The 13,712-nt window shown below is 45.5% G+C and overlaps 1 protein-coding gene across 4 annotated transcripts in view; it reads right to left on the bottom strand.

The window, feature by feature from the left end:
• Positions 1–13,712, bottom strand: part of LOC133545683 (solute carrier family 22 member 4-like) — a 64,336-nt gene that overhangs the window by 13,800 nt on the left and 36,824 nt on the right. For all 4 annotated transcript variants that reach the window (XM_061891490.1, XM_061891491.1, XM_061891489.1 and 1 more), the window contains 2 exons: positions 8,592–8,763; positions 8,375–8,507 (listed from right to left, as the gene is read on the bottom strand). In XM_061891490.1, coding sequence (XP_061747474.1) covers positions 8,375–8,507; positions 8,592–8,763 — 305 coding nt within the window. The remainder of the gene's footprint in view (positions 1–8,374; positions 8,508–8,591; positions 8,764–13,712) is intronic.

Here is a 13,712-nt window from a genome sequence, read left to right on the forward strand (position 1 = left end):
CATTTTCCGGCCGGTGGGCTGTTGGTGCTGCCTGAAAAAGCACCCCTGCCCTAACTCCGCCTGTGGAGGTCCAATCATCACATGGTTTTCACAGTATACAGGGGGGGGGGAAGGATGAGTTACTAGGGTGAGTTTCATGTCTCTACGAGCATCCTAGCCAGAGATAGATAGGGGGTGCATTTTCCGGCAGGTGGGCTGTTGGTGCTGCCTGAAAAAGCACCCCCCCCCCTAACTCCGCCTGTGGAGGTCCAATCATCACATGGTTTTCACAGTATACGGGGGGGGGTAAGGATGAGTTACTAGGGTGAGTTTCATGTCTCTACGAGCATCCTAGCCAGAGATAGATAGGGGGTGCATTTTCCGGCCGGTGGGCTGTTGGTGCTGCCTGAAAAAGCACCCCTGCCCTAACTCCGCCTGTGGAGGTCCAATCATCACATGGTTTTCACAGTATACGGGGGGGGGGGGGGGTAAGGATGAGTTACTAGGGTGAGTTTCATGTCTCTACGAGCATCCTAGCCAGAGATAGATAGGGGGTGCTTTTTCCGGCCGGTGGGCTGTTGGTGCTGCCTGAAAAAGCACCCCTGCCCTAACTCCGCCTATGGAGGTCCAATCATCACATGGTTTTCACAGTATACAGGGGGGGTAAGGATGAGTTACTAGGGTGAGTTTCATGTCTCTACGAGCATCCTAGCCAGAGATAGATAGGGGGTGCTTTTTCCGGCCGGTGGGCTGTTGGTGCTGCCTGAAAAAGCACCCCTGCCCTAACTCCGCCTGTGGAGGTCCAATCATCACATGGTTTTCACAGTATACGGGGGGGGGGTAAGGATGAGTTACTAGGGTGAGTTTCATGTCTCTACGAGCATCCTAGCCAGAGATAGATTTCGACGCAACCGAGTGACGTAAGCGCGCTCCCGCCAGGGGGTGCATTTTACGGCGGGAGTGCATAATTCGGTACAACACCGGCCACGACATTAAATGTCTGTTTCACTTTGAGCATATTTGCATCGAAATGAAAACATCTGGGAGCACAGACAAAAAAATTAGGAGCAATATGAAATGTCTAAAATAACACAATTTCATTATCAACACTCAAACAACGTACACATCAACTTATACAAACCCTGTTTCCATATGAGTTGGGAAATTGTATTTAATGTAAATATAAACAGAAAACAATGATTTGCAAATAATTTTCGACCCATATTCAGCTGAATATGCTACAAAGACAACATATTTGATGTTCAAACTGATAAACATTTTTATTTTTTTGGGGCAAATAATCATTAACTTTAGAATTTGATGCCAGCCACACGTGGCAAAGAAATTGGGAAAGGTGGCGATAAGTGCTGATAAAGTTGAGAAATGCCCATCAAACACTTATTTGGGACATCCCACAGGTGTGCGGGCTAATTGGGAACAGGTGGGTGCCATGATTGGCTATAAGAGCAGCTTCCATTGCAAGGAATTTAGGGATTTTACCATCTACGGTCCGTAAAATCATCAAAAGGTGAAGGGAATCCGGAGAAATCACTGCACGTAAGCAAATATATTATGGACCTTTGATCCCTCAGGCGGTACTGCATCAAAAAATGGCATCAGTGTGTAAAGGATATCACCACATGGGCTCAGGAACACTTCAGAAAACCACTGTCAGAAACTACAGTTTGTCGCTAAATCTGTAAGTGCAAGTTAAAACTACTATGCAGAGCCAAAGCCATTTATCAACAACACCCAGAAACGCTGCCATGATTGGGTATAAAAGCAGCTTCCATGAAATGCTAAGTAATTCACAAACAAGGATGGGGCGAGGGTCACCACTTTGTAAGCAAATTGTCGAAAAGTTTTAGAACAACATTTCTCAACGAGCTATTGCAAGGAATTTAGGGATTTTACCATCTACGGTCCGTAAAATCATCAAAAGGTGAAGGGAATCCGGAGAAATCACTGCACGTAAGCAAATATATTATGGACCTTTGATCCCTCAGGCGGTACTGCATCAAAAAATGGCATCAGTGTGTAAAGGATATCACCACATGGGCTCAGGAACACTTCAGAAAACCACTGTCAGAAACTACAGTTTGTCGCTAAATCTGTAAGTGCAAGTTAAAACTACTATGCAGAGCCAAAGCCATTTATCAACAACACCCAGAAACGCTGCCATGATTGGGTATAAAAGCAGCTTCCATGAAATGCTAAGTAATTCACAAACAAGGATGGGGCGAGGGTCACCACTTTGTAAGCAAATTGTCGAAAAGTTTTAGAACAACATTTCTCAACGAGCTATTGCAAGGAATTTAGGGATTTTACCATCTACGGTCCGTAAAATCATCAAAAGGTGAAGGGAATCCGGAGAAATCACTGCACGTAAGCAAATATATTATGGACCTTTGATCCCTCAGGCGGTACTGCATCAAAAAAATGGCATCAGTGTGTAAAGGATATCACCACATGGGAACACTTCAGAAAACCACTGTCAGAAACTACAGTTTGTCGCTAAATCTGTAAGTGCAAGTTAAAACTACTATGCAGAGCCAAAGCCATTTATCAACAACACCCAGAAACGCTGCCATGATTGGGTATAAAAGCAGCTTCCATGAAATGCTAAGTAATTCACAAACAAGGATGGGGCGAGGGTCACCACTTTGTAAGCAAATTGTCGAAAAGTTTTAGAAAAACATTTCTCAACGATCTATTGCAAGGAATTTAGGGATTTTAACATCTACGGTCCGTAAAATCATCAAAAGGTTCAGAGAATCTGGAGAAATCACTGCACGTAAGCGATGATATTACGGACCTTTGATCCCTCAGGCTGTATTGCATCAAACAGTGTGTAAAGGATATCACCACACGGGCTCAGGAACACTTCATAAAACCACTGTCAGTTACTACAGTTGGTCGCTACATCTGTAAGTGCAAGTTAAAACTCTGCTATGCAAAGCGAAAGCCATTCATTAACAACACCCAGGAACGCCGCCGGCTTCACTGGGCCCGAGCTCATTTAGGATAGACTGATGCAGAGTGGAAAAGTGTTCTGTGGTCTGACGAGTCCACATTTCAAATTATATTTGGAAACTGTGGACGTAGTGTCCTTAGGAACAAAGAGTAAAATAACCTTCCGGATTGTTATAGGCGCAAAGTTCAAAAGCCAGCATCTGTGATGGTATGGGGGTGTATTAGTGCCCAAGGCATGGGTAACTTACACATCTGTGAGGGCACCATTAATGCTGAAAGGTCCATACAGGTTTTGGAGCAACATATGTTGTCATCCAGGCAACGTTTTAATGAACGCCCCTGCTTATTTCAGCAAAACAATGCCAAGCCACGTGTTACAACAGCGTGGCTTTGTAGTAAAAGAGTGCGGGTACTTTCCTGGCCCGCCTGTAGTCCAGACATGTCTCCCATCGAAAATGTGTGGCGCATTATGAAGCGTAAAATACGACAACAAGACCCCGGACTGTTGAACAACTTAAGCTGTACATCAAGTAAGAATGGTAAAGAATTCCACTTTCAAAGCTTCAACAATTAGTTTCCTCAGTTCCCAAACATTTATTGAGTGTTGTTAAAAGAAAATGTGATGTAACACAGTGGTGAACATGCCCTTTCCCAACTACTTTGGCACGTGTTGCAGCCATGAAATTCTAAATTAATTATTATTGGCAAAAAAAAACAAATATCTTGTCTTTGTAGTGCATTCAATTGAATATGGGTTGAAAAGGATTTGCAAATCATTTTATTCTGTTTATATTTACATCCAACACAATTTCCCAACTCATATGGAAACTGGGTTTGTACTGTAAATACTATAAGCCTCTACTTTTTTCTTACGAATTAAACCGTGCGGCTTATTGGATAGTGCGTCTAATATATTCATTTTTCTTCATTGACAGCTATAATGCAAATAGTCCAAAGACACTGAACAGGTGTGTTATTTTTTGTGCTATGGTGCCATCTTTTGGAGGAGTTTGCTCACTGCGGGTGCTGCGGTGTCCTTCCAATCAGTACTTTTAACCGGAAGTACAGTCGTGGTCAAAAGTTTACATCATACTTGCCAACCCTTCCGGATTTTCCGGGAGACTCCCGAAATTCAGCGCCTCTCCCGAGAACCTCCCGGGACAAATTTTCTCCTGAAAATCTCCCGAAATTCAGGCGAAGCTGGAGGCCACGCCCCCTCCAGCTCCATGCGGACCCGAGTGACGTGTCGACAGCCTCTTTTCACAATATAAACAGAGTGCCTGCCCAATGACTTTATAACTGTCGAATGATTGATGGCGAGTTCTTGGTTTCTTATGTGGGTTTATTGTTAGGCAGTCTCATTAACGTCCTCCCAGCGCGGTAACAACACACAACAACAGCAGTCACGCTTTCGTCTACCGCAAAGCAGTTGGTCTGCTGTAAACAGCAATGTTGTGACACTCTTAAACAGGACAATACTGCCTTCTACTGTACATGCATATATGACAATAACATCTACAGCTTTTAGAGCAGTGGTTGTCAACCTTTTTTCAGAGATGTACCACCTGTGAACATTTTTTTAATTCAAGTACCCCCTAATCAGAGCAAAGCATTTTTGGTTGAAAAAAAAAAAGATAAAGAAGTAAAATACAGCACTATGTCATCAGTTTCTGGGCTCATGTGATGCAGTCATTAGACTCGATTACAAACGCAACAATGGGAAAGTCAAAGGAACTCAGCACAGATCTGAAAAAACTAATCATTGACTTAAACAAGGCAGGAAAGTCACTTGGAGCCATTTCAAAGAAGCTTAATGCTTAAAGAGCAACTGTGCAGACAATTGTTTGTAGGTATAAAGTGCATGGCACAGTTTTGTCACTGCCACGATCAGGAAGAAAACCCAAGCTATCACCTGCCGCTGAGAGAAAATTGGTCAAGAGGATCAAGAGGAAGCTGCTGGAAGATAAGAGTCTGTGTCCACAGTCAAGCGTGTTATGCATCGCCATGGACTGAGAGGCTACCATACAAGAAGGAAGACCTTGCTCCAGAAGCAACACCTTAAGGCTCGTCTAAAGTTGGCTGCTAATCACATGGACAAAAATAAGACCTTGTGGAGGGAAGTTCTGTGATCAGATGAAACAAAAATTGAGCTGTTTTGCTGCAATATGTTTGGAGGATAAAAGGTGAGGCCTTTAATCCCGGGAACACCACACCTACCGTCAAGCATGGTGGTGGTAGTATTATGCTCTGGGCCTGTTTTGCTGCCAATGGAACTGGTGCTTTACTGAGAGTAAATGGGACAATGGAAAAGGAGGATTACCTCCAAATTTTTCAAGACTACCTAAAATCGTCAGGGTCTTGGGCGCAGTTGGGTGTTCCAACAGGACAATGACCCCAAACACACATAAAAAGTGGTAACGGAATAGCTAAATTAGGCTAGAATTAGGGTTTTAGAATGGCCTTCCGAAAGTCCTGACTTAAACCCCATTGAGAACTGTACCAAGAGGAGTAGGCTTAACCAAAAGCTTGCCAGAAGCTTCTGGATGGCTACCAAAAGTGCCTTTTTGCAGTGAAACTTGCAAAGGGACATGAAACCAAATATTAAAGGCCTACTGAAAGCCACTACTACCGACCACGCAGTCTGATAGTTTATATATCAATGATGAAATATTAACATTGCAACACATGCCAATACGGCCGGTTTAGTTCACTAAATTACAATTTTAAATTTCCCGCTGAGTTTCCTGTTGAAAACGTCGCTGAATGATGACGTGTGTTTGTGACGTCTCGGGTTGGAGGGGACATATTAGCCCAGCACCACTTACGGCTAAAAGTCGTCTCTTTTCATCGCGCAATCACACAGCATTTTGGACATTTGTGTTGCTGAATCCTTTGCAATTTTTTCAAGTAATAATGGAGACGTCAAAGAAGAATGCTGTTGGTGGAAAGCGGTGGATTGCAGTTGCCTTTAGCAACCGAAACACAGCCGTGTTTCTTTGTTTGTTGTGAAGCTTTAACACAGAGCGGTCAAGCGAACATGTTTCTCTACGTCAACCAGCAAGTTTTTGGATGGGAAAATTGTGATAATAAGTCTGCTCTTACCGCAGACTTGAGTGGATTACGCGACCTCATCCTGCAGCTCAAAAAGGCAGCTGTGATCTTGGCTCCTCGGCTTCTCTCAGAGACACTGACGTTCACCGCAGCCATCCGACTTTCAGGTATGTCCTTATAATCTCACTAAAATACTATTAACACAATAAGCAGATAAGGGATTTTCCAGAATTATCCTAATAAATGTGTCTAATTACATCTGAAACGCTCCCACTGCTGTGGCCTTTTTTTTTTTTTTAGTGCTTCACTCTAACTTTCCTCATCCACGAATCCTTCATCCTCGCTCAAACTAATGGGGAAATCGTCGCTTTCTCGGTCCGAATTACTCTTACTGCTGATGGCTCACATTATAAACAATGTTCAGATGTGAGGAGCCCTCACACCGGTGACGTCACGCGCACATCGTCTGCTACTTCCGGTAAAGGCGAGGCTTTTCTATTAGCGACCAAAAGTTGCAAACTTTATCGTCGGTGTTCTCTACTAAATCCTTTCAGCAAAAGAATTGCAATATCGCGAAATGATCAAGTATGACACATAGAATGGACCTGAAAATCTAATTTCAGTAGACCTTTAACATTGCTGTACGTATACTTTTGACCCAGCAGATTTGGTCACATTTTCAGTAGACCCATAATAAATTCATGAAAGAACCAAACTTCATGAATGTTTTTTTGTGACCAACAAGTATGTGCTCACTTTATCACAAAAAAATAAGAGTTGTAGAAATTATTGGAAACTCAAGACAGCCATGACATTATGTGTATGTAAACTTTTGACCACAACTGAAGAAATTCCGTTTCGTCCTCTAGCCGTCCATGGCATAGGGCTGGGCGATGTACCGAGTTTGTAAGATATCCATTTTCTACCGCTTATTCCCTTTTGGGGTCGCGGGGGCGCTGGTGCCTATCTCAGCTACAATCGGGCGGAAGACGGGGTACACCATGGACAAGTCGCCACCTTATCGCAGGGCCAACACAGACAGACAACATTCACACTCACAATGAGATGTTCTTATTCAAACGGGGATAGCAGGTCCATTCTATGTGTCATACTTGATCATTTCCCGATATTGCCAGATTTTTGCTGAAAGGATTTTAGTAGAGAACATCGATGAAAAAGTTCGCAACTTTTGGTCGCTAACAGAAAAGCCCTGCCTTTACCGGAAGTCGCAGACGATGACGTCACCCATTGATGGCTCCTCACATCCTCACATTGTTTTTAATGGGAGCCTCCAACAAAAACAGCTATTCGAACCAAGAAAACTACAATTTCCCCATTAATTTGAGCGAGGATGACAGATTTGTGTTTGACGATCTTGATAGCGATGGGCTAGAAGAAAAAAAAACGATTGCATTGGGACGGATTCAGTTGTTTTTAGACACATTTACTAGGATAATTCTGGGAAATCCCTTTTCGTTCTATTGTGTTGCTAGTGTTTTAGTGAGATTAATAGTACCTGATAGTCGGAAGGGTGTATTGATTGATTGATACTTTTATTAGTAGATTGCACAGTTCAGTACATATTCCGTACAATTGACCACTAAATGGTAACACCCTAATAAGTTTTCATCTTGTTTAAGTCGGGGTCCACGTTAATCAATTCATGGTAACGCCAGTGTCTGTTTGAAGTCGACGGCAGCTGTATGGACGGCACAAGCTCAGCCGATCTCCGGTAAGTGGCGACTTTTTACCACAATTTTCTCACCGAAAACTGCTGGTTGACATTTGGTCGGGCTCCATGTTCGCTTGACCGCTCTGATCCATAGTAAAGTTTCACCTCCGGGAATTTTAAACAAGGAATCACCGTGTGTTTGTGTGGCTAAAGGCTAAAGCTTCCCACCTCCATCTTTCTACTTTGATTTCTCCATTATTAATTGAACAAATTGGAAAAGATTCAGCAACACAGATGTCCAAAATACTGTGTAAGTATGCGGTTAAAGCAGACAACTTTTAGCTGTGTGTGTGTGTGTGTGTGTGTGTGTGCAGCGCAAATTTTTCCTAACAGTCCGTGATGTTGACGTTTTCAACAGGAGTCTTTGCGGGAAATTTAAAATAACAATTTAGTAAACTAAAAAGGCCGTATTGGCATGTGTTGCAATGTTAATATTTCATCATTGATATATAAACTATCAGACTGCGTGGTTGGTAGTAGTGGCTTTCAGTAGGCCTTCAAATCCCCTCACCTTCCTCCTTCCACTGCACGGACCCACAACAACAACAACAACACACAAGCAAATATGGAGTCAGACATGGAGTATACGTCAAAAAGTGTCCGGCAAGTGTAAATTGTAAAAACATGAAGTTGACTTACGTTTATAATGTAATCGGCAAATATTTTCTCTGGAGCCTCCACTCTGTTCATCTTTGCAGCTTTCCTCACGATGGTCTCAGCCTCCGCCACTCGTCCCTGAGACAACAACCACATTGGAGACTCCGGGAGGAACCTGTAACACACACACACACACACACAAAATGACAGCAAGTAACTACTTTCAGGTAAGTGTTTCCTAGTAATGACAAAAACCCACCACCAGAGGGGCATGTAAAGGATGCCAAGCAAAGCGTTAGCCATCGTCAGACCCGTCCAGGTCCTGAGGAAGTAGGCGAAAAGGGGCAGCATCATGTAGCCAAAGGCGAAGGCCACGAACACACCTATGGATGCATACACCACCCGAGCGTTGCCCGTTAGGATTTCCGTGCCTGCATGGTGGAGAAAGTCAAAAGTGAAGTGAGGTTACAAATATCATGCTGGGTCGTAATTACACAGATTACAATGATCAAGAAAGGCCTATTCATCAACTTTTTTCCACTTGTCCCATTTTGGGGTGGCGGGGGGGGGGGTGCTGGAGCCTATCTCAGCTGCATTCGGGCGGTAGGTAGGCAGGAGTACACCCTGGACAAGTCGCCACCTCATCGCAGGGCCAACACAGATAGACAGACAACATTCACACTCACATTCGCACACTAGTGTCGCCAATCGACCTATCCCCAGGTGCATGTCTTTGGAGGTGGGAGGCAGCCGTGGTACCCACGCATTCACGGGGAGAACATGCAAACTCCACACAGAAAGATCCCGAGCGCAGGACTGAACCCGAGACCTTCGTATTGTGACGCACACTGCCACTGTGTGCCTTGATTCCTGTTCTTTACGGTTTTATTTAGCCTTCCCGGGGCAGCTTGGTGCAGTGGGTAGAGCGGCCGTACCAGAAACCTGAGGGTTGCAGGTTCGCTCCCTGCCTCTTACCATCCAAATTGCTGCCGTTGTGTCCTTGGGCACAACGGCACTTCACATTGGTGAATGAATGATGAATGATAGGCGGTGGTCGGAGGGGCCGTAGGCGCAAACTGCCAGCCACGCTTCTGTCAGTCTGACCCACGGCAGCTGTGGCTATAAAAGTAGCTTACCACCACCTATCATTCATCATGAATGATAGGTGGTGGTAAAGGTTCTCACTTCTCTGAGAAGCGCTTAGAGCAGGGGTAGGGAAGCTATGGCTCGCGAGCCAGATGTGGCTCTTTCGATGACTGCATCTGGCTCCCGGATAAATCTGAGCTGACATTGCTTAACATGATAAGTAATGAATGGTTCCACTTGTAATCAGTGTTAAAAATAACGTTCAAAATATAAAACATTCTCATGCATTTTTATTCCATCCACCACACCTGTTCAAGAAGTTGCGTAATGGTAAGAAGTTATTTATTTATTATTGGTTAGTGTGGGGCTCGCCCCTCTGGGGGTTCTTCAGACCACTAAGCACCGAAATGAGAGCCGGTTTCAGGGTTACAATATTGTTTCATTTTTCAATAAGTCTCCCTTTGTCTTTCGTTCTCGCTCGCGCTCTGGCTCCAGCCCCAACCTGTCTCTCCTACTGGCTGTGGCTTATAACAGAGCGACAGGTGATTAGATATCGAGGCCCAGGTGGACCATCTACGCACCTGTCGCTGATTTCGAGGCCTGTCCTGGCACACCCCAGTCCGCTGCAGGCCCGCAGGCCACGCCCCCTCCACAGTTAGCTTCAGAATAACAATGTTATTACAAAGAATAAGAGACCTCTTATACCCTAGAAATGTTGGTCTTACTTAAAAATGCACACATTTGTGTTCAGTGTTAAGAAAAATATTATATGGCTCTTACGGCTTTCACAGCCAAAAAGGTTCCCGACCCCTGGCTTAGAGTGTCTAGAAAAGTGCTATATAAATATAATCCATTATTATTATTATTCCCCCTCAACCTCATAATCTCAGGATGATACACAGTAATTATAATTTGCTTGATAGCAGAAACTCTGCAAATTTGCTTAAGTGAATTGGTTACCATTGTCCTTTTTGATTGCCATGGGTAAGTCCCAGCAACTATAAAACCTGTCCAACCGATCAGTAATCAGATTTCAGAAGTATTTTATTATTCCCCGAGGGGAAATTAGATTTTCAGCACAATCCCACTCAAGATCAGACAAAAATTACAGGGAGACAGACAAAGGATTGCTGACGGGTCTGCCCCTTACAAAAAAAGGTGAGAAACAGCAGAAACTGTTGCGGCGGGGGAGTAAAAAACAATTTAGTCAAAGGCTGGACTCCAGGGAGGGGGTCCAGACTGAGGCCAACAAAAAAAAACCTCATAGCTATAGCACAGAAAGACGTTAATCAACAAAACTTGCAACAGAAGGCAGGGAGTGGGAGCTACGGAGGCCGGCTGCTGATGGATAAGTGCTAGTCAGCCATCCATCTCCCCTAAAGAGAATCAAGCTGGTGAAGGCGTGGGTGAGTGTGTGTGTGTGTGTGCATATGCCCATTGTCCAGGACGTAGTGTTGTTGTGTCTATAGGCCTGGAGCCACTCTGCAGGCATTGCAAGCAGAGTTCAACTCCCAGGTGTTGTGGAAGAGCCAGGGAGGTCAGAGTGTCCATCACTGAGGTGTCCTCGAGGGATGTTTTCGGAACAGCCTTCTTCTGTTTTGACCAGCGCCAGGGCCATTCGAGGGAGTCAAATCGAATCGGATTGTTGTTTTTCCAAGTGAGAGGACATTTCCATGGCTTGTCTGTTCTAGTCGTCCATGACAGCTCTCATATCCAAATTTTGCATTTCAATAAGCCTCTCCATGATGTGATCCAACTTACGATTCAGTTCAGAAATTGCCACAGTCTGTGATCCCCCAGCTCGACCCATGCCTTCCATTGCAAAGAACAGCCTTTGGGCTCCTTGAGTGGCTGCCATCGTCTTCCGAATTTGACGATACACCAGGGCAATGCCCAGCTCAATCGGCAGATGCCCTGAGATCACGGATTCAAATAGGTAGATGTCTCCCACGTCCTCGGCGGAGAGGCATACGATTTTCCATTTCTCCCAGGACTCTCTCACATACCCCGCAGCAATTGTTCTTTCAGGGCAACCAGGCCCCCCAGAACCTCTTTTCCTCATCGAAAATATTTTGTCAATTGAGTTGAGAGTCCAGCTAATCAAATGGTAGGCCACCTCAGGCCACTTGGACTGCATGTCATGCACAACTAGCAAGAACCGGGTGTGTGCTGCTGCGCCATGAATATTTCCACAGATCCACCTGATTGTGCTCCGGTGGTGCTGCAGGCCATGGAGTTATGGGAGATGTGCAGTGGCAGGTTGACTTGTTTTACCCGCTCAGAAGGCAGCAAGCAAAGTTACGTACCAGATCAGATCGGTCTTTATTGTCATTGCACAAGTACAACGAAATTTAGTTTTCAGCACTAACCCGTTCAAGATTAGACAAAAAAACAGTGTACAGGGTTTCAGAACAGGAACGCTGATGGGTCGCCACACGGCGCCCCGTAAAAGATGGGAAAATGGTAAAACGCTGGGTAAAAAGATGAGTAAAAAAATACAATCTAGACTGGGCTCCTAAGGCCTAGTCTGGGGTGGGGAAAAAACTCCATGCAATGCACACATAAACACGTTACATTTAATCATGACAAACTCGCAACAGAGGGGCAGGGAGTTGGGGCCCTGGAAGGCGACCGCTGCTATGAAGCGCTGCCATCCGACCATCACCCCGAGGGGAAACAAGCGGTGGTGAAGGCGTGTTTGTGTGCCCAATCGTCTTGGGTGTGATGATGGAATGTTTTTTATAAACTGAGGCCGATCTGCAAAAGTTCGACTCCAGGTGTCGTTGAGGGAGGGAGGGAGGGAGGTCAAAAGCGTCCATCATTGAGGTTTCCTCAGCGGTGATTTTCAGAATAGCCTGGTCCTGTTTTAACAGCATCAAGGCCATTCAAGTTAGTGGGTGCCATCGTCTTACGAATTTGACGATACACCTGAGCAATGCTTAGCCCAATCAGCAGGTGCCCCGCGATCACGGTCCTCAATGGAAAGGACTGTGAGGCACATGATTCTCCATCTATCCCAGGAATCTCTCACGTACCCCTCAGCAATGGTTCCATCGGGGCAGCCAGGTTCCCCCGATCCTCTTTTCCTCGTCGAAAAGATTTTGTCAATTGCGTCGAGAGTCCAGCTTATCATTTCCATGTCTGATGTTTGGATTTGAGGACAGCGCAAAGAAAGAGGAATCAAAAAAGTTCAGACAAGACAAAAACAAAGAGAGCCAGCTGGGGGAAGAGGGAGCGGAAAAAATGCGACCGCCCTCACCAGAGGCAAGACAGAAAGACCCCAGCTTATCCATATCAACGTCCATGCGGGGCCACCACACGGTACACTGGCAGCTCTGCTTCGTCTTTACCACCCCCAGGTACTTCAACTGGCACATGATCCCACATGCCTTCAAAGCCTCAGATTTGATTGCGCGACGTCCCCTTGACTAGGCACACAAACCCCCAACAGGACAGCTCATCCCGCACTCTGTAATACATCAGTAGGTCGTCATCCACCTTGACTGGGCAGCCCTCCTGGCCATAAGTGCGAAGAGTTGTGAGAATTTCATCAACTGCTGCATCCCGGGTCCGTACAGGACCTGGACCCAGTCCTCTTCTTCCTCTGGTGCTATCATAGTCCTTTGCCCTGTACCTTGATTGGCAGAGATGTCAGTGCTTGATGATTTTTGCGGATGGTAAAAGCCCTTCTGCACAGGTACATGTCAGTGTTCGCACAGCTAGAGGCAGGGGAGGGCTTCTCTCTCGCCCACAGCGTACTTCTGTTCTGCCAGGTTAAGGGCTTGTGAAGCCAAAGTCACCCAGTCAAACATTTGGGAGAGCGCCACAGCCAGAGCAAGCCTGAAAACATTCAATCAATCAATCAATGTTTACTTATATAGCCCTAAATCACTAGTGTCTCAAAGGGCTGCACAAACCACCACGACATCCTCGGTAGGAAAACTCACACCCAGTGGGACATTGGTGACAATAATGACCCAGTGGGACGTCGGTGACAATGATGACTATGAGAACCTTAGAGAGGAGGAAAGCAATGGATGTCGAGCGGATCTAACATGATACTGTGAAAGTTCAATCCACAATGGATACAACACAGTCGCGAGAGTCCAGTCCAAAGAGGATCCAAGACACAGCAGCGAGAGTCCCGTTCACAGCGGAGCCAGCAGGAAACCATCCCAAGCGTAGGCGGACCAGCAGTGCAGAGATGTCCCCAGCCGATACACAGGCAAGCAGTACATGGCCACCGGATCGGACCGGACCCCCTCCACACGGGAGAGTGGGACATAGAAGAAAA

Source organism: Nerophis ophidion, linkage group LG28, assembly GCF_033978795.1.
Source record: "Nerophis ophidion isolate RoL-2023_Sa linkage group LG28, RoL_Noph_v1.0, whole genome shotgun sequence".
Lineage (NCBI taxonomy): Eukaryota > Metazoa > Chordata > Actinopteri > Syngnathiformes > Syngnathidae > Nerophis > Nerophis ophidion.